A 27,490-nucleotide genomic window follows, 5' to 3' on the forward strand; every position below is an offset into this window, starting at 1 on the left:
AGCACCAACAACCACCACAGCAACTCCAACTACAACAACAACAGCTCCAACAACAACTGAAACAGCTCCACCCACAACAACAGCAGGAACAACAACCACAGCAGCTACAACCACATCACCTGATGCACCAACAACAACTACAGCTTCTCCAACCACAACATCAGCAGCTACAAAAACAACTGAAACACCAACTACAACATCAGCAGCTCCAACCACATCAGCAGCGGCTCCCACAACAACTGGAGAACCAACAACAACAGCGTCTCCAACCACTGTAGCCCCAACCACATCAACTGAAGCTCGTACAACAACCAGATCAGCTCCAACCACAACATCAGCAGCTCCAACCACAACTACTGCAGCACCAACAACCACCACAGCAACTCCAACCTCGTCCACAACAGCTCCATCCACAACTACAGCAGGAACAACAACAACCACAGCTGCTCCAACCACAACAACTTCAGAACCAACAACAACTACAGCAGCACCAACAACCACCAAAGCAACTCCAACTACATCCACATCAGCTCCAACAACAACTGAAACAGCTCCACCCACAAGTACAGCAGCAACAACAACCACAGCAGCTCCAACCACATCACCTGATGCACCAACAACAACTACAGCTTCTCCAACCACAACATCAGCAGCTCCAACATCAACTGAAACACCAACAACCACCACAGCAGCTCCAACCACAACAACAGCTGCTCCAACCACATCCACAGCAGCCGCAACCACAACTGAAGCACCAACAACTCCAGCAACTCCAGCCACATCCACAGCATCTCAAACTACAACCATAGCACCTCCAACAACAAGCTCTAAAACACCAACAACAACCCCAGCAGATTCAACAACAGAAGAATCAACGACTACAGCAGCTCCGACCACAACATCAGCAGCTCCAACATCAACGGAAACACCAACAACCACCACAGCAGCTCCAACCACAACATTAGCAGCTCCAACCACAACTACAGCAGCACCAACAACCACCACAGCAACTCCAACCTCATCCACAACAGCTGCATCCACAACTACAGCTGGAACAACAACAACAACAGCTCCAACCACAACAACTGCAGAACCAACAACAACCAAGGCAGATCAAACCACAACAACTGAAGCGCTAACCACAACCACAGCAGCTCCAACCACAACTACAGCTGCACCAACAACTACAACAGCTCCAACCACAACAGCTCCAACAACAGCTCCCACTACATCAGCAGCTCCAACATCAACTGAAACACCAACAACCACCACAGCAGCTCCAACCACAACAACACCTGCTCCAACCACATCCACAGCAGCCGCAACCACAACAACTGCAGAACCAACAACAACTACAGCAGCACCAACAACCACCACAGCAACTCCAACTACAACAACAACAGCTCCAACAACAACTGAAACAGCTCCACCCACAACGACAGCAGGAACAACAACCACAGCAGCTACAACCACATCACCTGATGCACCAACAACAACTACAGCTTCTCCAACCACAACATCAGCAGCTCCAAAAACAACTGAAACACCAACTACAACATCAGCAGCTCCAACCACATCAGCAGCGGCTCCCACAACAACTGGAGAACCAACAACAACAGCGTCTCCAACCACTGTAGCCCCAACCACATCAACTGAAGCTCGTACAACAACCAGATCAGCTCCAACCACAACATCAGCAGCTCCAACCACAACTACTGCAGCACCAACAACCACCACAGCAACTCCAACCTCGTCCACAACAGCTCCATCCACAACTACAGCAGGAACAACAACAACCACAGCTGCTCCAACCACAACAACTTCAGAACCAACAACAACTACAGCAGCACCAACAACCACCAAAGCAACTCCAACTACATCCACATCAGCTCCAACAACAACTGAAACAGCTCCACCCACAACTACAGCAGCAACAACAACCACAGCAGCTCCAACCACATCACCTGATGCACCAACAACAACTACAGCTTCTCCAACCACAACATCAGCAGCTCCAACATCAACTGAAACACCAACAACCACCACAGCAGCTCCAACCACAACAACAGCTGCTCCAACCACATCCACAGCAGCCGCAACCACAACTGAAGCACCAACAACTCCAGCAACTCCAGCCACATCCACAGCATCTCAAACTACAACCATAGCACCTCCAACAACAAGCTCTAAAACACCAACAACAACCCCAGCAGATTCAACAACAGAAGAATCAACGACTACAGCAGCTCCGACCACAACATCAGCAGCTCCAACATCAACGGAAACACCAACAACCACCACAGCAGCTCCAACCACAACATTAGCAGCTCCAACCACAACTACAGCAGCACCAACAACCACCACAGCAACTCCAACCTCATCCACAACAGCTGCATCCACAACTACAGCTGGAACAACAACAACAACAGCTCCAACCACAACAACTGCAGAACCAACAACAACCAAGGCAGATCAAACCACAACAACTGAAGCGCTAACCACAACCACAGCAGCTCCAACCACAACTCCAACCACAGCTGCACCAACAACTACAACAGCTCCAACCACAACAGCTCCAACAACAGCTCCCACTACATCAGCAGCTCCAACATCAACTGAAACACCAACTACAACATCAGCAGCTCCAACCACAACATCAGCAGCACCAATAACCACCACAGCAACTCCAACTTCATCCACAACAGCTCCATCCACAACTACAGCTGGAACAACAACAACTACAGCTGCTCCAACCACAACAACTGCAGAACCAACAACAACTACAGCAGCACCAACAACCACCAAAGCAACTCCAACTACATCCACATCAGCTCCAACAACAACTGAAACAGCTCCACCACTAACTACAGCAGGAACAACAACCACAGCAGCTCCAACCACATCACCTGATGCACCAACAACAACTACAGCTTCTCCAACCACAACATCAGCAGCTCCAAAAACAACTGAAACACCAACTACAACATCAGCAGCTCCAACCACAACAACAGCTGCTCCAACCACATCCACAGCAGCCGCAACCACAACTGAAGCACCAACAGCTACAGCAACTCCAGCCACATCCACAGCATCTCAAACTACAACCATAACATCTCCAACTACAACCATAGCATCTCCAACAACAACCACAGCAGCTCCAACAACAACTAGATCAGCTCCAATCATATCCACAGCGGCTCCCACAACAACTGGAGAACCAACAACAACAGCTCCAACCACTGTAGCCCCAACCACATCAACTGAAGCTCAGCAACAACAACAACATCAGCTCCAACCACAACTACAGCAGGAACAACAACAACCACAGCTGCTCCAACCACAACAACTGCAGAACCAACAACAACTACAGCAGCACCAACAACCACCACAGCAACTCCAACTTCATCCACAACAGCTCCATCCACAACTACAGCAGGAACAACAACAACCACAGCTGCTCCAACCACAACAACTGCAGAACCAACAACAACTACAGCAGCACCAACAACCACCAAAGAAACTCCAACTACATCCACATCAGCTCCAACAACAACTGAAACAGCTCCACCCACAACTACAGCAGGAACAACAACCACAGCAGCTCCAACCACATCACCTGATGCACCAACAACAACTACAGCTTCTCCAACCACAACATCAGCAGCTCCAACATCAACTGAAACACCAACAACCACCACAGCAGCTCCAACCACAACAACAACTGCTCCAACCACATCCACAGCAGCCGAACCACAACAACTGCAGAACCAACAACAACTACAGCAGCACCAACAACCACCACAGCAACTCCAACTACAACAACAACAGCTCCAACAACAACTGAAACAGCTCCACCCACAACGACAGCAGGAACAACAACCACACAGCAGCTACAACCACATCACCTGATGCACCAACAACAGCTGCTCCAACCACAACAACAGCAGCTCCAACCACAACAACAGCTGCTCCAACCACATCCACAGCAGCCGCAACCACAACTGAAGCACCAACAACTCCAGCAACTTCAGCCACATCCACAGCATCTCAAACTACAACCATAGCACCTCCAACAACAAGCTCTAAAACACCAACAACAACCCCAGCAGATTCAACAACAGAAGAATCAACGACTACAGCAGCTCCGACCACAACATCAGCAGCTCCAACATCAACGGAAACACCAACAACCACCACAGCAGCTCCAACCACAACATTAGCAGCTCCAACCACAACTACAGCAGCACCAACAACCACCACAGCAACTCCAACCTCATCCACAACAGCTGCATCCACAACTACAGCTGGAACAACAACAACAACAGCTCCAACCACAACAACTGCAGAACCAACAACAACCAAGGCAGATCAAACCACAACAACTGAAGCGCTAACCACAACCACAGCAGCTCCAACCACAACTACAGCTGCACCAACAACTACAACAGCTCCAACCACAACAGCTCCAACAACAGCTCCCACTACATCAGCAGCTCCAACATCAACTGAAACACCAACTACAACATCAGCAGCTCCAACCACAACATCAGCAGCACCAACAACCACCACAGCAACTCCAACTTCATCCACAACAGCTCCATCCACAACTACAGCAGGAACAACAACAACCACAGCTGCTCCAACCACAACAACTGCAGAACCAACAACAACTACAGCAGCACCAACAACCACCAAAGAAACTCCAACTACATCCACATCAGCTCCAACAACAACTGAAACAGCTCCACCAATGACTACAGCAGGAACAACAACCACAGCAGCTCCAACCACATCACCTGATGCACCAACAACAACTACAGCTTCTCCAACCACAACATCAGCAGCTCCAACATCAACTGAAACACCAACAACCACCACAGCAGCTCCAACCACAACAACACCTGCTCCAACCACATCCACAGCAGCCGCAACCACAACAACTGCAGAACCAACAACAACTACAGCAGCACCAACAACCACCACAGCAACTCCAACTACAACAACAACAGCTCCAACAACAACTGAAACAGCTCCACCCACAACAACAGCAGGAACAACAACCACAGCAGCTACAACCACATCACCTGATGCACCAACAACAACTACAGCTTCTCCAACCACAACATCAGCAGCTCCAAAAACAACTGAAACACCAACTACAACATCAGCAGCTCCAACCACATCAGCAGCGGCTCCCACAACAACTGGAGAACCAACAACAACAGCGTCTCCAACCACTGTAGCCCCAACCACATCAACTGAAGCTCGTACAACAACCAGATCAGCTCCAACCACAACATCAGCAGCTCCAACCACAACTACTGCAGCACCAACAACCACCACAGCAACTCCAACCTCGTCCACAACAGCTCCATCCACAACTACAGCAGGAACAACAACAACCACAGCTGCTCCAACCACAACAACTTCAGAACCAACAACAACTACAGCAGCACCAACAACCACCAAAGCAACTCCAACTACATCCACATCAGCTCCAACAACAACTGAAACAGCTCCACCCACAACTACAGCAGCAACAACAACCACAGCAGCTCCAACCACATCACCTGATGCACCAACAACAACTACAGCTTCTCCAACCACAACATCAGCAGCTCCAACATCAACTGAAACACCAACAACCACCACAGCAGCTCCAACCACAACAACAGCTGCTCCAACCACATCCACAGCAGCCGCAACCACAACTGAAGCACCAACAACTCCAGCAACTCCAGCCACATCCACAGCATCTCAAACTACAACCATAGCACCTCCAACAACAAGCTCTAAAACACCAACAACAACCCCAGCAGATTCAACAACAGAAGAATCAACGACTACAGCAGCTCCGACCACAACATCAGCAGCTCCAACATCAACGGAAACACCAACAACCACCACAGCAGCTCCAACCACAACATTAGCAGCTCCAACCACAACTACAGCAGCACCAACAACCACCACAGCAACTCCAACCTCATCCACAACAGCTGCATCCACAACTACAGCTGGAACAACAACAACAACAACAGCTCCAACCACAACAACTGCAGAACCAACAACAACCAAGGCAGATCAAACCACAACAACTGAAGCGCTAACCACAACCACAGCAGCTCCAACCACAACTACAGCTGCACCAACAACTACAACAGCTCCAACCACAACAGCTCCAACAACAGCTCCCACTACATCAGCAGCTCCAACATCAACTGAAACACCAACTACAACATCAGCAGCTCCAACCACAACATCAGCAGCACCAATAACCACCACAGCAACTCCAACTTCATCCACAACAGCTCCATCCACAACTACAGCTGGAACAACAACAACTACAGCTGCTCCAACCACAACAACTGCAGAACCAACAACAACTACAGCAGCACCAACAACCACCAAAGCAACTCCAACTACATCCACATCAGCTCCAACAACAACTGAAACAGCTCCACCACTAACTACAGCAGGAACAACAACCACAGCAGCTCCAACCACATCACCTGATGCACCAACAACAACTACAGCTTCTCCAACCACAACATCAGCAGCTCCAAAAACAACTGAAACACCAACTACAACATCAGCAGCTCCAACCACAACAACAGCTGCTCCAACCACAACCACAGCAGTCGAACCACAACTGAAGCACCAACAGCTACAGCAACTCCAGCCACATCCACAGCATCTCAAACTACAACCATAACATCTCCAACTACAACCATAGCATCTCCAACAACAACCACAGCAGCTCCAACAACAACTAGATCAGCTCCAATCATATCCACAGCGGCTCCCACAACAACTGGAGAACCAACAACAACAGCGTCTCCAACCACTGTAGCCCCAACCACATCAACTGAAGCTCGTACAACAACAACATCAGCTCCAACCACAACTACAGCAGGAACAACAACAACCACAGCTGCTCCAACCACAACAACTGCAGAACCAACAACAACTACAGCAGCACCAACAACCACCACAGCAACTCCAACTTCATCCACAACAGCTCCATCCACAACTACAGCAGGAACAACAACAACCACAGCTGCTCCAACCACAACAACTGCAGAACCAACAACAACTACAGCAGCACCAACAACCACCAAAGAAACTCCAACTACATCCACATCAGCTCCAACAACAACTGAAACAGCTCCACCCACAACTACAGCAGGAACAACAACCACAGCAGCTCCAACCACATCACCTGATGCACCAACAACAACTACAGCTTCTCCAACCACAACATCAGCAGCTCCAAAAACAACTGAAACACCAACTACAACATCAGCAGCTCCAACCACAACAACAGCTGCTCCAACCACATCCACAGCAGCCGCAACCACAACTGAAGCACCAACAGCTACAGCAACTCCAGCCACATCCACAGCATCTCAAACTACAACCATAACATCTCCAACTACAACCATAGCATCTCCAACAACAACCACAGCAGCTCCAACAACAACTAGATCAGCTCCAATCATATCCACAGCGGCTCCCACAACAACTGGAGAACCAACAACAACAGCGTCTCCAACCACTGTAGCCCCAACCACATCAACTGAAGCTCGTACAACAACAACATCAGCTCCAACCACAACTACAGCAGGAACAACAACAACCACAGCTGCTCCAACCACAACAACTGCAGAACCAACAACAACTACAGCAGCACCAACAACCACCACAGCAACTCCAACTTCATCCACAACAGCTCCATCCACAACTACAGCAGGAACAACAACAACCACAGCTGCTCCAACCACAACAACTGCAGAACCCAACAACTACAGCAGCACCAACAACCACCAAAGAAACTCCAACTACATCCACATCAGCTCCAACAACAACTGAAACAGCTCCACCCACAACTACAGCAGGAACAACAACCACAGCAGCTCCAACCACATCACCTGATGCACCAACAACAACTACAGCTTCTCCAACCACAACATCAGCAGCTCCAACATCAACTGAAACACCAACAACCACCACAGCAGCTCCAACCACAACAACAACTGCTCCAACCACATCCACAGCAGCCGCAACCACAACAACTGCAGAACCAACAACAACTACAGCAGCACCAACAACCACCACAGCAACTCCAACTACAACAACAACAGCTCCAACAACAACTGAAACAGCTCCACCCACAACGACAGCAGGAACAACAACCACAGCAGCTACAACCACATCACCTGATGCACCAACAACAACTACAGCTTCTCCAAACACAACATCAGCAGCTCCAACCACAACAACAGCTGCTCCAACCACATCCACAGCAGCCGCAACCACAACTGAAGCACCAACAACTCCAGCAACTCCAGCCACATCCACAGCATCTCAAACTACAACCATAGCACCTCCAACAACAAGCTCTAAAACACCAACAACAACCCCAGCAGATTCAACAACAGAAGAATCAACGACTACAGCAGCTCCGACCACAACATCAGCAGCTCCAACATCAACGGAAACACCAACAACCACCACAGCAGCTCCAACCACAACATTAGCAGCTCCAACCACAACTACAGCAGCACCAACAACCACCACAGCAACTCCAACCTCATCCACAACAGCTGCATCCACAACTACAGCTGGAACAACAACAACAACAGCTCCAACCACAACAACTGCAGAACCAACAACAACCAAGGCAGATCAAACCACAACAACTGAAGCGCTAACCACAACCACAGCAGCTCCAACCACAACTACAGCTGCACCAACAACTACAACAGCTCCAACCACAACAGCTCCAACAACAGCTCCCACTACATCAGCAGCTCCAACATCAACTGAAACACCAACTACAACATCAGCAGCTCCAACCACAACATCAGCAGCACCAACAACCACCACAGCAACTCCAACTTCATCCACAACAGCTCCATCCACAACTACAGCAGGAACAACAACAACCACAGCTGCTCCAACCACAACAACTGCAGAACCAACAACAACTACAGCAGCACCAACAACCACCAAAGAAACTCCAACTACATCCACATCAGCTCCAACAACAACTGAAACAGCTCCACCCACAACTACAGCAGGAACAACAACCACCAAAGCAACTCCAACTACATCCACATCAGCTCCAACAACAACTGAAACAGCTCCACCAATGACTACAGCAGGAACAACAACCACAGCAGCTCCAACCACATCACCTGATGCACCAACAACAACTACAGCTTCTCCAACCACAACATCAGCAGCTCCAACATCAACTGAAACACCAACAACTACAGCAGCTCCAACCACAACTACACATGCTCAAACAACAACCACTTCAGCACCATACACAACAACTGCAGAACCAACAACAACTACAGCAGCACCAACAACCACCACAGCAACTCCAACTACAACAACAACAGCTCCAACAACAACTGAAACAGCTCCACCCACAACAACAGCAGGAACAACAACCACAGCAGCTACAACCACATCACCTGATGCACCAACAACAACTACAGCTTCTCCAACCACAACATCAGCAGCTCCAAAAACAACTGAAACACCAACTACAACATCAGCAGCTCCAACCACATCAGCAGCGGCTCCCACAACAACTGGAGAACCAACAACAACAGCGTCTCCAACCACTGTAGCCCCAACCACATCAACTGAAGCTCGTACAACAACCAGATCAGCTCCAACCACAACATCAGCAGCTCCAACCACAACTACTGCAGCACCAACAACCACCACAGCAACTCCAACCTCGTCACAACAGCTCCATCCACAACTACAGCAGGAACAACAACAACCACAGCTGCTCCAACCACAACAACTTCAGAACCAACAACAACTACAGCAGCACCAACAACCACCAAAGCAACTCCAACTACATCCACATCAGCTCCAACAACAACTGAAACAGCTCCACCCACAACTACAGCAGCAACAACAACCACAGCAGCTCCAACCACATCACCTGATGCACCAACAACAACTACAGCTTCTCCAACCACAACATCAGCAGCTCCAACATCAACTGAAACACCAACAACCACCACAGCAGCTCCAACCACAACAACAGCTGCTCCAACCACATCCACAGCAGCCGCAACCACAACTGAAGCACCAACAACTCCAGCAACTCCAGCCACATCCACAGCATCTCAAACTACAACCATAGCACCTCCAACAACAAGCTCTAAAACACCAACAACAACCCCAGCAGATTCAACAACAGAAGAATCAACGACTACAGCAGCTCCGACCACAACATCAGCAGCTCCAACATCAACGGAAACACCAACAACCACCACAGCAGCTCCAACCACAACATTAGCAGCTCCAACCACAACTACAGCAGCACCAACAACCACCACAGCAACTCCAACCTCATCCACAACAGCTGCATCCACAACTACAGCTGGAACAACAACAACAACAGCTCCAACCACAACAACTGCAGAACCAACAACAACCAAGGCAGATCAAACCACAACAACTGAAGCGCTAACCACAACCACAGCAGCTCCAACCACAACTACAGCTGCACCAACAACTACAACAGCTCCAACCACAACAGCTCCAACAACAGCTCCCACTACATCAGCAGCTCCAACATCAACTGAAACACCAACTACAACATCAGCAGCTCCAACCACAACATCAGCAGCACCAATAACCACCACAGCAACTCCAACTTCATCCACAACAGCTCCATCCACAACTACAGCTGGAACAACAACAACTACAGCTGCTCCAACCACAACAACTGCAGAACCAACAACAACTACAGCAGCACCAACAACCACCAAAGCAACTCCAACTACATCCACATCAGCTCCAACAACAACTGAAACAGCTCCACCACTAACTACAGCAGGAACAACAACCACAGCAGCTCCAACCACATCACCTGATGCACCAACAACAACTACAGCTTCTCCAACCACAACATCAGCAGCTCCAAAAACAACTGAAACACCAACCACAACTACAGTAGCTCCAACCACAACAACAGCTGCTCCAACCACATCCACAGCAGCCGCAACCACAACTGAAGCACCAACAGCTACAGCAACTCCAGCCACATCCACAGCATCTCAAACTACAACCATAACATCTCCAACTACAACCATAGCATCTCCAACAACAACCACAGCAGCTCCAACAACAACTAGATCAGCTCCAATCATATCCACAGCGGCTCCCCACAACAACTGGAGAACCAACAACAACAGCGTCTCCAACCACTGTAGCCCCAACCACATCAACTGAAGCTCGACAACAACAACATCAGCTCCAACCACAACTACAGCAGGAACAACAACAACCACAGCTGCTCCAACCACAACAACTGCAGAACCAACAACAACTACAGCAGCACCAACAACCACCACAGCAACTCCAACTTCATCCACAACAGCTCCATCCACAACTACAGCAGGAACAACAACAACCACAGCTGCTCCAACCACAACAACTGCAGAACCAACAACAACTACAGCAGCACCAACAACCACCAAAGAAACTCCAACTACATCCACATCAGCTCCAACAACAACTGAAACAGCTCCACCCACAACTACAGCAGGAACAACAACCACAGCAGCTCCAACCACATCACCTGATGCACCAACAACAACTACAGCTTCTCCAACCACAACATCAGCAGCTCCAAAAACAACTGAAACACCAACTACAACATCAGCAGCTCCAACCACAACAACAGCTGCTCCAACCACATCCACAGCAGCCGCAACCACAACTGAAGCACCAACAGCTACAGCAACTCCAGCCACATCCACAGCATCTCAAACTACAACCATAACATCTCCAACTACAACCATAGCATCTCCAACAACAACCACAGCAGCTCCAACAACAACTAGATCAGCTCCAATCATATCCACAGCGGCTCCCACAACAACTGGAGAACCAACAACAACAGCGTCTCCAACCACTGTAGCCCCAACCACATCAACTGAAGCTCGTACAACAACAACATCAGCTCCAACCACAACTACAGCAGGAACAACAACAACCACAGCTGCTCCAACCACAACAACTGCAGAACCAACAACAACTACAGCAGCACCAACAACCACCACAGCAACTCCAACTTCATCCACAACAGCTCCATCCACAACTACAGCAGGAACAACAACAACCACAGCTGCTCCAACCACAACAACTGCAGAACCAACAACAACTACAGCAGCACCAACAACCACCAAAGAAACTCCAACTACATCCACATCAGCTCCAACAACAACTGAAACAGCTCCACCCACAACTACAGCAGGAACAACAACCACAGCAGCTCCAACCACATCACCTGATGCACCAACAACAACTACAGCTTCTCCAACCACAACATCAGCAGCTCCAACATCAACTGAAACACCAACAACCACCACAGCAGCTCCAACCACAACAACAACTGCTCCAACCACATCCACAGCAGCCGCAACCACAACAACTGCAGAACCAACAACAACTACAGCAGCACCAACAACCACCACAGCAACTCCAACTACAACAACAACAGCTCCAACAACAACTGAAACAGCTCCACCCACAACGACAGCAGGAACAACAACCACAGCAGCTACAACCACATCACCTGATGCACCAACAACAACTACAGCTTCTCCAAACACAACATCAGCAGCTCCAACCACAACATCAGCAGCACCAATAACCACCACAGCAACTCCAACTTCATCCACAACAGCTCCATCCACAACTACAGCTGGAACAACAACAACTACAGCTGCTCCAACCACAACAACTGCAGAACCAACAACAACTACAGCAGCACCAACAACCACCAAAGCAACTCCAACTACATCCACATCAGCTCCAACAACAACTGAAACAGCTCCACCACTAACTACAGCAGGAACAACAACCACAGCAGCTCCAACCACATCACCTGATGCACCAACAACAACTACAGCTTCTCCAACCACAACATCAGCAGCTCCAAAAACAACTGAAACACCAACTACAACATCAGCAGCTCCAACCACAACAACAGCTGCTCCAACCACATCCACAGCAGCCGCAACCACAACTGAAGCACCAACAGCTACAGCAACTCCAGCCACATCCACAGCATCTCAAACTACAACCATAACATCTCCAACTACAACCATAGCATCTCCAACAACAACCACAGCAGCTCCAACAACAACTAGATCAGCTCCAATCATATCCACAGCGGCTCCCACAACAACTGGAGAACCAACAACAACAGCGTCTCCAACCACTGTAGCCCCAACCACATCAACTGAAGCTCAGTGACAACAACAACATCAGCTCCAACCACAACTACAGCAGGAACAACAACAACCACAGCTGCTCCAACCACAACAACTGCAGAACCAACAACAACTACAGCAGCACCAACAACCACCACAGCAACTCCAACTTCATCCACAACAGCTCCATCCACAACTACAGCAGGAACAACAACAACCACAGCTGCTCCAACCACAACAACTGCAGAACCAACAACAACTACAGCAGCACCAACAACCACCAAAGAAACTCCAACTACATCCACATCAGCTCCAACAACAACTGAAACAGCTCCACCCACAACTACAGCAGGAACAACAACCACAGCAGCTCCAACCACATCACCTGATGCACCAACAACAACTACAGCTTCTCCAACCACAACATCAGCAGCTCCAAAAACAACTGAAACACCAACTACAACATCAGCAGCTCCAACCACAACAACAGCTGCTCCAACCACATCCACAGCAGCCGCAACCACAACTGAAGCACCAACAGCTACAGCAACTCCAGCCACATCCACAGCATCTCAAACTACAACCATAACATCTCCAACTACAACCATAGCATCTCCAACAACAACCACAGCAGCTCCAACAACAACTAGATCAGCTCCAATCATATCCACAGCGGCTCCCACAACAACTGGAGAACCAACAACAACAGCGTCTCCAACCACTGTAGCCCCAACCACATCAACTGAAGCTCGTACAACAACAACATCAGCTCCAACCACAACTACAGCAGGAACAACAACAACCACAGCTGCTCCAACCACAACAGCTGCAGAACCAACAACAACTACAGCAGCACCAACAACCACCACAGCAACTCCAACTTCATCCACAACAGCTCCATCCACAACTACAGCAGGAACAACAACAACCACAGCTGCTCCAACCACAACAACTGCAGAACCAACAACAACTACAGCAGCACCAACAACCACCAAAGAAACTCCAACTACATCCACATCAGCTCCAACAACAACTGAAACAGCTCCACCCACAACTACAGCAGGAACAACAACCACAGCAGCTCCAACCACATCACCTGATGCACCAACAACAACTACAGCTTCTCCAACCACAACATCAGCAGCTCCAACATCAACTGAAACACCAACAACCACCACAGCAGCTCCAACCACAACAACAACTGCTCCAACCACATCCACAGCAGCAGCAACCACAACAACTGCAGAACCAACAACAACTACAGCAGCACCAACAACCACCACAGCAACTCCAACTACAACAACAACAGCTCCAACAACAACTGAAACAGCTCCACCCACAACGACAGCAGGAACAACAACCACAGCAGCTACAACCACATCACCTGATGCACCAACAACAACTACAGCTTCTCCAAACACAACATCAGCAGCTCCAACCACAACAACAGCTGCTCCAACCACATCCACAGCAGCCGCAACCACAACTGAAGCACCAACAACTCCAGCAACTCCAGCCACATCCACAGCATCTCAAACTACAACCATAGCACCTCCAACAACAAGCTCTAAAACACCAACAACAACCCCAGCAGATTCAACAACAGAAGAATCAACGACTACAGCAGCTCCGACCACAACATCAGCAGCTCCAACATCAACGGAAACACCAACAACCACCACAGCAGCTCCAACCACAACATTAGCAGCTCCAACCACAACTACAGCAGCACCAACAACCACCACAGCAACTCCAACCTCATCCACAACAGCTGCATCCACAACTACAGCTGGAACAACAACAACAACAGCTCCAACCACAACAACTGCAGAACCAACAACAACCAAGGCAGATCAAACCACAACAACTGAAGCGCTAACCACAACCACAGCAGCTCCAACCACAACTACAGCTGCACCAACAACTACAACAGCTCCAACCACAACAGCTCCAACAACAGCTCCCACTACATCAGCAGCTCCAACATCAACTGAAACACCAACTACAACATCAGCAGCTCCAACCACAACATCAGCAGCACCAACAACCACCACAGCAACTCCAACTTCATCCACAACAGCTCCATCCACAACTACAGCAGGAACAACAACAACCACAGCTGCTCCAACCACAACAACTGCAGAACCAACAACAACTACAGCAGCACCAACAACCACCAAAGAAACTCCAACTACATCCACATCAGCTCCAACAACAACTGAAACAGCTCCACCCACAACTACAGCAGGAACAACAACCACCAAAGCAACTCCAACTACATCCACATCAGCTCCAACAACAACTGAAACAGCTCCACCAATGACTACAGCAGGAACAACAACCACAGCAGCTCCAACCACATCACCTGATGCACCAACAACAACTACAGCTTCTCCAACCACAACATCAGCAGCTCCAACATCAACTGAAACACCAACAACCACCACAGCAGCTCCAACCACAACAACACCTGCTCCAACCACATCCACAGCAGCCGCAACCACAACAACTGCAGAACCAACAACAACTACAGCAGCACCAACAACCACCACAGCAACTCCAACTACAACAACAACAGCTCCAACAACAACTGAAACAGCTCCACCCACAACAACAGCAGGAACAACAACCACAGCAGCTACAACCACATCACCTGATGCACCAACAACAACTACAGCTTCTCCAACCACAACATCAGCAGCTCCAACATCAACTGAAACACCAACAACCACCACAGCAGCTCCAACCACAACAACAGCTGCTCCAACCACATCCACAGCAGCCGCAACCACAACAACTGCAGAACCAACAACAACTACAGCAGCACCAACAACCACCACAGCAACTCCAACTACAACAACAACAGCTCCAACAACAACTGAAACAGCTCCACCCACAACGACAGCAGGAACAACAACCACAGCAGCTACAACCACATCACCTGATGCACCAACAACAACTACAGCTTCTCCAACCACAACATCAGCAGCTCCAAAAACAACTGAAACACCAACTACAACATCAGCAGCTCCAACCACATCAGCAGCGGCTCCCACAACAACTGGAGAACCAACAACAACAGCGTCTCCAACCACTGTAGCCCCAACCACATCAACTGAAGCTCGTACAACAACCAGATCAGCTCCAACCACAACATCAGCAGCTCCAACCACAACATCAGCAGCACCAACAACCACCACAGCAACTCCAACCTCGTCCACAACAGCTCCATCCACAACTACAGCAGGAACAACAACAACCACAGCTGCTCCAACCACAACAACTTCAGAACCAACAACAACTACAGCAGCACCAACAACCACCAAAGCAACTCCAACTACATCCACATCAGCTCCAACAACAACTGAAACAGCTCCACCCACAACTACAGCAGCAACAACAACCACAGCAGCTCCAACCACATCACCTGATGCACCAACAACAACTACAGCTTCTCCAACCACAACATCAGCAGCTCCAACATCAACTGAAACACCAACAACCACCACAGCAGCTCCAACCACAACAACACCTGCTCCAACCACATCCACAGCAGCCGCAACCACAACAACTGCAGAACCAACAACAACTACAGCAGCACCAACAACCACCACAGCAACTCCAACTACAACAACAACAGCTCCAACAACAACTGAAACAGCTCCACCCACAACGACAGCAGGAACAACAACCACAGCAGCTACAACCACATCACCTGATGCACCAACAACAACTACAGCTTCTCCAACCACAACATCAGCAGCTCCAAAAACAACTGAAACACCAACTACAACATCAGCAGCTCCAACCACATCAGCAGCGGCTCCCACAACAACTGGAGAACCAACAACAACAGCGTCTCCAACCACTGTAGCCCCAACCACATCAACTGAAGCTCGTACAACAACCAGATCAGCTCCAACCACAACATCAGCAGCTCCAACCACAACTACTGCAGCACCAACAACCACCACAGCAACTCCAACCTCGTCCACAACAGCTCCATCCACAACTACAGCAGGAACAACAACAACCACAGCTGCTCCAACCACAACAACTTCAGAACCAACAACAACTACAGCAGCACCAACAACCACCAAAGCAACTCCAACTACATCCACATCAGCTCCAACAACAACTGAAACAGCTCCACCCACAACTACAGCAGCAACAACAACCACAGCAGCTCCAACCACATCACCTGATGCACCAACAACAACTACAGCTTCTCCAACCACAACATCAGCAGCTCCAACATCAACTGAAACACCAACAACCACCACAGCAGCTCCAACCACAACAACAGCTGCTCCAACCACATCCACAGCAGCCGCAACCACAACTGAAGCACCAACAACTCCAGCAACTCCAGCCACATCCACAGCATCTCAAACTACAACCATAGCACCTCCAACAACAAGCTCTAAAACACCAACAACAACCCCAGCAGATTCAACAACAGAAGAATCAACGACTACAGCAGCTCCGACCACAACATCAGCAGCTCCAACATCAACGGAAACACCAACAACCACCACAGCAGCTCCAACCACAACATTAGCAGCTCCAACCACAACTACAGCAGCACCAACAACCACCACAGCAACTCCAACCTCATCCACAACAGCTGCATCCACAACTACAGTTGGAACAACAACAACAACAGCTCCAACCACAACAACTGCAGAACCAACAACAACCAAGGCAGATCAAACCACAACAACTGAAGCGCTAACCACAACCACAGCAGCTCCAACCACAACTACAGCTGCACCAACAACTACAACAGCTCCAACCACAACAGCTCCAACAACAGCTCCCACTACATCAGCAGCTCCAACATCAACTGAAACACCAACTACAACATCAGCAGCTCCAACCACAACATCAGCAGCACCAACAACCACCACAGCAACTCCAACTTCATCCACAACAGCTCCATCCACAACTACAGCAGGAACAACAACAACCACAGCTGCTCCAACCACAACAACTGCAGAACCAACAACAACTACAGCAGCACCAACAACCACCAAAGCAACTCCAACTACATCCACATCAGCTCCAACAACAACTGAAACAGCTCCACCAATAACTACAGCAGGAACAACAACCACAGCAGCTCCAACCACATCACCTGATGCACCAACAACAACTACAGCTTCTCCAACCACAACATCAGCAGCTCCAAAAACAACTGAAACACCAACTACAACATCAGCAGCTCCAACCACAACAACAGCTGCTCCAACCACATCCACAGCAGCCGCAACCACAACTGAAGCACCAACAGCTACAGCAACTCCAGCCACATCCACAGCATCTCAAACTACAACCATAACATCTCCAACTACAACCATAGCATCTCCAACAACAACCACAGCAGCTCCAAAAACAACTGAAACACCAACTACAACATCAGCAGCTCCAACCACAACAACAGCTGCTCCAACCACATCCACAGCAGCCGCAACCACAACTGAAGCACCAACAGCTACAGCAACTCCAGCCACATCCACAGCATCTCAAACTACAACCATAACATCTCCAACTACAACCATAACATCTCCAACAACAACCACAGCAGCTCCAACAACAACTAGCAACTGGAGAACCAACAACAACAGCGTCTCCAACCACTGTAGCCCCAACCACATCAACTGAAGCTCGTACAACAACAACATCAGCTCCAACCACAACTACAGCAGGAACAACAACAACCACAGCTGCTCCAACCACAACAACTGCAGAACCAACAACAACTACAGCAGCACCAACAACAACTACAGCAGCACCAACAACCACCACAGCAACTCCAACTTCATCCACATCAGCTCCATCCACAACTACAGCAGGAACAACAACCACAGCTGCTCCAACCACAACAACTGCAGAACCAACAACAACTACAGCAGCACCAACAACCACCACAGCAACTCCAACTACAACAACAACAGCTCCAACAACAACTGAAACAGCTCCACCCACAACGACAGCAGGAACAACAACCACAGCAGCTACAACCACATCACCTGATGCACCAACAACAACTACAGCTTCTCCAACCACAACATCAGCAGCTCCAAAAACAACTGAAACACCAACTACAACATCAGCAGCTCCAACCACATCAGCAGCGGCTCCCACAACAACTGGAGAACCAACAACAACAGCGTCTCCAACCACTGTAGCCCCAACCACATCAACTGAAGCTCGTACAACAACCAGATCAGCTCCAACCACAACATCAGCAGCTCCAACCACAACTACTGCAGCACCAACAACCACCACAGCAACTCCAACCTCGTCCACAACAGCTCCATCCACAACTACAGCAGGAACAACAACAACCACAGCTGCTCCAACCACAACAACTTCAGAACCAACAACAACTACAGCAGCACCAACAACCACCAAAGCAACTCCAACTACATCCACATCAGCTCCAACAACAACTGAAACAGCTCCACCCACAACTACAGCAGCAACAACAACCACAGCAGCTCCAACCACATCACCTGATGCACCAACAACAACTACAGCTTCTCCAACCACAACAACAGCTGCTCCAAAAACAACTGAAACACCAACTACAACATCAGCAGCTCCATCCACAACAACAGCTGCTCCAACCACATCCACAGCAGCCGCAACCACAACTGAAGCACCAACAGCTACAGCAACTCCAGCCACATCCACAGCATCTCAAACTACAACCATAACATCTCCAACTACAACCATAGCATCTCCAACAACAACCACAGCAGCTCCAAAAACAACTGAAACACCAACTACAACATCAGCAGCTCCAACCACAACAACAGCTGCTCCAACCACATCCACAGCAGCCGCAACCACAACTGAAGCACCAACAGCTACAGCAACTCCAGCCACATCCACAGCATCTCAAACTACAACCATAACATCTCCAACTACAACCATAGCATCTCCATCAACAACCACAGCAGCTCCAACAACAACTAGATCAGCTCCAATCATATCCACAGCGGCTCCCACAACAACTGGAGAACCAACAACAACAGCGTCTCCAACCACTGTAGCCCCAACCACATCAATTGAAGCTCGTACAACAACCACATCAGCTCCAACCACAACATCAGCAGCTCCAACCACAACTACTGCAGCACCAACAACCCCCACAGCAACTCCAACTTCATCCACATCAGCTCCATCCACAACTACAGCAGGAACAACAACAACCACCGCTGCTCCAACCACAACAACTGCAGAACCAACAACAACTACAGCAGCACCAACAGCCACCACAGCAACTCCAACTACAACAACAACAGCTCCAACAACAACTGAAACAGCTCCACCCACAACTACAGCAGGAACAACAACCACAGCAGCTCCAACCACATCACCTGATGCACCAACAACTACAGCTTCTCCATCCACAACATCAGCAGCTCCAAAAACAACTGAAACACCAACTACAACATCAGCAGCTCCAACCACATCAGCAGCTCCAACCACATCAGCAGCTCCAACCACAACTACTGCAGCACCAACAACCACCACAGCAACTCCAACCTCATCCACAGCAGCTCCAACAACAACTAGATCAGCTCCAATCATATCCACAGCGGCTCCCACAACAACTGGAGAACCAACAACAACAGCGTCTCCAACTACTGTTGCCCCAACCACATCAATTGAAGCTCGTACAACAACCACATCAGCTCCAACCACAACATCAGCAGCTCCAACCACAACTACTGCAGCACCAACAACCACCACAGCAACTCCAACTTCATCCACAGCAGCTCCGACCACAAAAACTGCAGAACCAACAACAACCAAGACAGATCAAACCACAACAACTGAAGCGCCAACAACCACCACAGAAACTCCAACATCAACTGAAACACAAACAACCACCACAGCAGCTCCAACCAAAACAACTGAAGCACCAACAATTACAACAGCTCCAACCACAACATCAGCAGCACCAACAACCACCACAGCAACTCCAACTTCATCCACAACAGCTCCATCCACATCTACAGCAGGAACAACAACAACCACAGCTGCTCCAACCACAACAACTGCAGAACCAACAACAACTACAGCAGCACCAACAACCACCAAAGAAACTCCAACTACATCCACATCAGCTCCAACAACAACTGAAACAGCTACACCCACAACTACAGCAGCTCCAACCACATCAACTGAAGCACCAACAACTACAGCAACTCCAGCCACATCCACAGCATCTCAAACTACAACCATAGCAGCTCCAACAACAAGCTCTAGAACACCAACAACAACCCCAGCAGATTCAACCACAACAGAAGAATCAACGACTACAGCAATTCCAACTTCATCCACAGCTGCTCCAACCACAACATCAGCAGAACCAACAACAACTACAGCAGCACCAAGAACCACCATAGCATCTCCAACAACAGCCACAGCTGCTCTAACCACAGCAACAGCGCCAACAACAACCACTGCAGCTCCAATTACAACCACTGTGGCGATAACGAAAAGCACACCTGCTCAAAACACAACTACAACAGCTCCAATAACAAACCCAGCTACTCCAACAAACGCACCAACTTCAACTACTATAGCAGGAGAAACTACATCTACACACCCTCCAAGTATGTTATCTACTTTATAAATATACACAGTTTAGCACATATAGCTTCACTAAAATAGCTGAAATGACTAAATTAACTGCTGAAATTCTTACATAGTTCCTTTGTGTTTCTTATCTTAACCTTAAAGATGCATGTGCTTCAAATCCATGCCTCGGTGGAAGCACCTGTGAGGAACGTGATGACCACACCTATGTGTGTTTGTGTGCAGCTGGAGAAGTTTACGGTCCTCAAGGCTGTCAAAAGGGTATGTGTATGAATGTGAAGTAACGAAGAAAGGTTGTGCTTTGCTTAAGTAAGGCCTTATGGTGTTTAGAAAATATGTTCAGTAAACAGACTTAGCTGTTCCTAAACCAACAAGTTCTTTTTTCATTTCTTTTTTGTGTATCACTTTAGTTTAAATAATGAAAGAAGTGCCGACGTTCCGCCGACACAGAACGTGCAGTGCATAGGGCAACGAGTGGGAGCACAAGAAAATGTAATTTTCGAAAAATCATCATCATTATGTTAGTCATAAAAACATGTTTAGAACAAAATTGCTGGATGCACAGAATTGCTGGATGCATTCTGTGCCCCTCTGATCCCCCTTTCCTTAAACTTATGCTGTTTCACAGAAATCAGAGCAGCCATGAGCAACTTAGTGGTGGCTGATAGGGAAAAATGAGAAAAAAGTTTAGAATTTTTCTGGTTTCTGGTGGATGTTAATATTGTTGTATTTGATACAGAGGTCGCAATATTTTCCGTATTCAAGCAGTTTTTTGTTTTTTCTTTTAAACAATCTGAAAATTTAAAGCCGGGTTATAATTAACACCACCGTCTGGTGCACATGGGCAGACATTATGGACTTTATGCAAAGATTTCATTGAAGAGGCAACCAAATTTAATTAATTAAAAAACCCTTTCTGAAAATGATCTAATGAACTCTGAACTACATGCGTCTTTCTGGCAGTGTGTTGAGTTATGGACCGGACGTTTTGGAGCACGTCTGGTTAGGAGACGCATTCCAAACCTTTGGTAGAAATGGCGCGTTTAATTCAAGTCTCCATTACAGACCAGAGAAAAGGAGAATGCAACATTGTATTAATCCATTTATAGTCTAAACAGAGGAGCTGCCAGTTTATCTTGAGGAAATAAATAACAGAAGTTAATTAGACTGTAAAACGCACAGTGCACTGCACAACCAATGCGGATGCGGCTCCGCCGCTGCGAATAATTAAACTTAACTCAGTCTGCGGTTTCAACACGTGGAGCCTTCTGGATGTACCTTACCCTTACGCACCCAGGAGAGTTCAGTTGACCAGCTTGGATCAGACAGATCCAACTGACAGATGAACTAGCGGAGATTTCTCTGCAGATGGGGGCCAGGAGGAATTTGAGAGGCACTGTGCGTTCAGACCCCAGCGGGTGAATTACTCATAATTTAAGTGAAGTGGTTTAATTTAATTTATTATAAGTCATTGGGGCCACAGTCAGTGGTTTTTGTCACTACGGAGAAAAGGTTAGATGCGTTCATCTGCTTTATGTGTGATGGTATCTGGATTCACGGTTCAACTAGGTGAATATTAACTAAACCATATAAAATTGATATTTCCGATATTTTGACAACTAATGACAAGGAGAGCAGACATTTCTGTGCCCCAGTTTTCACTTGCTTTTCAAACCTGCTAAACATACAACAAAAACGCCCATTAAGTGGTTCAACTTTGCTAAGTTGCATTATAGATTGAAAGTCATTATTCTTGCATATCATCCTACCCATAATTTTCACTTTTTGATATTCATTTGAGTGTAGAAGCAAAATACATTTCCCCGCTATACTGCTCACCATTTTGCTGAAGCGATTGTGCTTGTGCTATCTCTTTGGTATATCCTGTTTGGGTATGCTATCAAGTTTACACCTGCTCTTATGCACCCAAACCTTTTAAAGATGAGGACCTCATTTTTTTCTTTAAAACTAAATTTTCTTCATAAAATCTGTTTAGTCATTTTTTTCTAATTTTGAGGCACAAAGGCTAAGACTCACTACTGACTGCTTCTTTGTTGATAGACTGGTGGTTGATCTTTGTCATCGTTTCGTCTATCTTCGGATGCCTCCTCTTCATCACGTTGATTGCTCTGCTGCTGGTAGTAAAAAAGTAAGTTTGAATCCACTTTGGCCTGTTTTTTTGTTTGTTTGTTCTTTCCTAAAACTGCATTCTAACCTTTGCATTAGTCAACAATTTATATTCTTCTGCAAGGTCATTTTAAAGTTAAGTGTTTTATTTAACTTTAAAATGTTAACAGTTATTTACCAGTGCTTATAGAAATCTAACTATAAACACAACACTCTACAACACTGGAGACAGTTGCAATACTTTGTTATTCTTGTTTTTCAGATTCAAGAAGAAACTCTTCAAGAACAGAGAGAAAGACATTTGGAAACCCTTTCAAGTTCCTTCCTTTTCCAAAGCCCCACCATCCTATAGCAGCAGTGATAGCTTTTTCACCTGGGTCAGGGAATCAGCCAACAGCCCAGGAAATTCTGGGGTCCCACGAATCCCGCGGGCCAAACTCAGTGCCAATTGGGACAGCAGGCCCAGCTCTGAGTTGACTCCGACTAACAGCCAACAAAGCTTGATTCCTTCGGGGATGAACTCGGTGGGTACACCTCTGCACGAGACGCTCCGAAGACAAACATCTTTGTTTTATTCATTCACAAATTATGATCTGTCTTCTTCTCTCCTGCAGCGATTCAGCTACAGCCAAGACAACATGTTTTCATTCTCCCAGAGTCCACCCAGGAACATCCCCTAAGAGGAGGCCAAGCCAGAAATAGCCCTTATCACCAGGTCCGAGCCACAAACCCTTACGCCAAGACCCGAGGCCAGACCTTGTTTAGTAATAACCTAATAATGAAAAGGTACATTCAATCACTTCACGGATTCAAATATTAATATTTTTCCAAAAATCCTCTATTTCATTAGGACCCCACTAATGCAAATGTTGCCAACAGGAGCATAACATCCGAAATGTGCAATGTAATGTAGCAGAAATCGTTGTATCATTTGTTCCTTTACTGCTTTAGCTTCTCTTTTTGACTAAGCCTGTCGCAATAAGCATTTAATCGCATGATAAATTAATATGAGCATAATCATTTCCATTCTGATGTTTGATATTTTTTGACAGGAAATTGTGTTTACAGAGACTTCATAATGCATTTTATAAAGTCTCAAGTCTCAACCACACTCAACGGTTTCCATTGAATGTTGTTTTTGTTTCCTTTATATTTATTGATTTTGGTTGTATTATATTTTAGATATTTAAAATGTCTCCCAGTTCCAGTGTGGAGTGTTCTGGTCAAAATGAAACTTCATTAGCTGTTGAGAAGGCAAACTTACACTGTTATGCCCTTACAAATATAGTACTTGAAAATATTCTTAAGACAACAATATTTTCGTTTCTTGGAATAATTTCCGGGACGATTTATCATTCAGTAAGATTTACTATTATGTTCTTGCATTATCATACCGTTACTATATTTATCATCATCATGACAATTTATTGTCCAGACAGGCTTATGTGTGACTTCTGCCCTGTCAAGCTGCCATAAAGCAGTCTGTCTTTTATTGTCAAAATCATAAAATTTGGTTAATAATTCCAACATTGTGAGTCACTCAACCTCTCAGCTCTGTATGTTAACCGAACATAATAAATGCATAATTTATTTAGTATTTACTCTCACTGAGCAAAAGCTGATGAGGAGCTCTTGCCCAGTTTTTTGCTCATTTGTTCATCTATGAATTTACTAAAATTATTATTTTTGTTGTAGGTATTTTAGGTTTAATTTTATTCTCGGTGGTATATTTAGCTAAGTTTTGGTAAATGAGATGAGCTGAATATTGCTCTAAATCAGAAAATGCGAACATTTTCAGCACTTTTCAATGTGCTTTGTTTAAAATTAAAATCTATAATTCAAACAGTTCAGAGTATTTTAACAGTTTATATATTTATTGTTTCCATATTTACTTGTTTATTTAACACAATACCATTGCAACTGTAAAGTTTCGATTGCCGGTTTTTGAGTCTCACAAGTTTTATAAGGGTGATTTTGCTGTGATGTACTCATTAATGTTTATATTTTTATACTTATATACAGTTTAGATCAAAAATTTGCAAACTCACCATGAAAAAACTGTTATATTCAATAAATGTAAGAAAAAATTGGTTATTTTAGCAACTCAATTCACATTGAAAAAGTCTATACTTTTGTTAATTATAATTTTCGGTTTGTTTCAAATGTAACATGACATTTAACACCGAACAGTTAAAAACATCTATGTGCACAATGAGTGTGTTTAATGTTTAATATTTACTTGAAGATTATTATTTGTAAAAGGCACATTTAATCTCATTTGTTGAAAAGGACTGTGACTTGTGCTAAATTTGGGTTTATATTAATGCATGAAGCACTTTAACTGTTCTTGTTTCAAGTTGAAATATTTATACAATAAAATAAAAATTTCTAAAAACATGTACTGAGTTGAAAGTTTGAATATATTTTCTCTTTTTTTTCGTCCTGCTCTCCTTTTCCCAGGTGACAGACAACTTGATTGTGCTTGAACAATTTTTCTCCTCTAGATGGAACCAGTGGTGTCATTTTCCCCTTTTGCCCTTCCTGCCTTCAACTGTCACATCTGTTTCTCATTTCCTGGATCCTGCTGCTACTTAAGATAACTCCAGAAATCAGCTCAAATCAAACCAGAGGAAGCGTTATGATGGTTACCTTAAAAAGGAAAGGAAAAACGCAAATACATTAAATCAGGGGGAAACGCTCAAAGGAACACGTTTGTTGTAAATAAATATCTAAAAAACCAAAGGACATTAAATGGCAGGGCTCATTATTGATAAAGCAAGGAGACAAATTGTACGGGGCTCCTGAACTGGCAAACTATCTGGTAATCATAAAGACATTAAATTTACTTCTGGATGGGATGTGCTGTGGTGGCGCAGGGGCTAAGCACAACCCACATAAGGAGTGGACCCTTCTTAGATTTACAAAACAGCTTATTTTGTCTTAATCCATTTTATGTAGTCCGAGAGGGATTTACAAAAACAGGCAAAATAAGAAAAGATTACCAATAAAAGCACCTACATGGACATCCCCTCTAAGTTTAATCTGTACTAATACTGGTCAAACACTTAAATTATCTTGCTTATTCTGATTGCTGTCAATTTTTGATGTTTACAATTTATCAGCTTTGAAACCTGTTTGTAATGGACACGGCGCCTTCTCCAGGTTGAAGCTTCTTCTTGTGACGATGACATAATATGAGATGGATGTTTAAATCAGCCTTAGTTCCACCAACACCCAATATGATGTTGAATTGGACCCAGTGTTGAAGAGAGGATCATGGCAAAGAGGATCCAAGTCAAAAAACAAATTATACTTCAGGTGACACAAACTTAGTTTTATCTCATTTAGGTTGCATCTCTGATATCAGCGGTCAGTAATTTAGTTGAGTTCATACTATATTCATCCATCCATCCATCCATCCATTTTCTATTCACCCTTGTCCCTAATGGGGTCGGGAGGGTTGCTGGTTCCTCTCCAGCTGCGTCCCGGGCGAG

General features: G+C 46.6%; 2 protein-coding genes across 2 annotated transcripts in view; both read left to right on the top strand.

The window, feature by feature from the left end:
• Positions 1-12,546, top strand: part of LOC122823491 (mucin-5AC-like) — a gene marked incomplete at its 3' end in the record, with an annotated part of 48,871 nt that extends 36,325 nt beyond the window's left edge. Inside the window, exon 6 of the mRNA XM_044103156.1 lies at positions 11,672-12,546. Within this exon, the coding sequence (XP_043959091.1) occupies positions 11,672-12,546 (875 nt within the window). The remainder of the gene's footprint in view (positions 1-11,671) is intronic.
• Positions 12,547-14,075: 1,529 nt separating this feature from the next.
• On the top strand, positions 14,076-26,324 carry LOC122823492 (mucin-2-like; the record flags this gene model as incomplete). The annotated part of the gene is made up of 10 exons (XM_044103157.1): positions 14,076-14,443; positions 14,693-15,523; positions 16,952-18,257; positions 18,450-18,855; positions 18,920-20,417; positions 20,724-21,886; positions 22,014-22,130; positions 23,931-24,018; positions 24,259-24,520; positions 24,611-26,324. Coding segments are annotated over 10 exons (6,105 nt in total), but the record flags the coding sequence as incomplete, so codon positions are not given.
• Positions 26,325-27,490: the final 1,166 nt, after the last annotated feature.

This window comes from Gambusia affinis, linkage group LG20, assembly GCF_019740435.1.
Source record: "Gambusia affinis linkage group LG20, SWU_Gaff_1.0, whole genome shotgun sequence".
In the NCBI taxonomy this organism is placed as follows: domain Eukaryota; kingdom Metazoa; phylum Chordata; class Actinopteri; order Cyprinodontiformes; family Poeciliidae; genus Gambusia; species Gambusia affinis.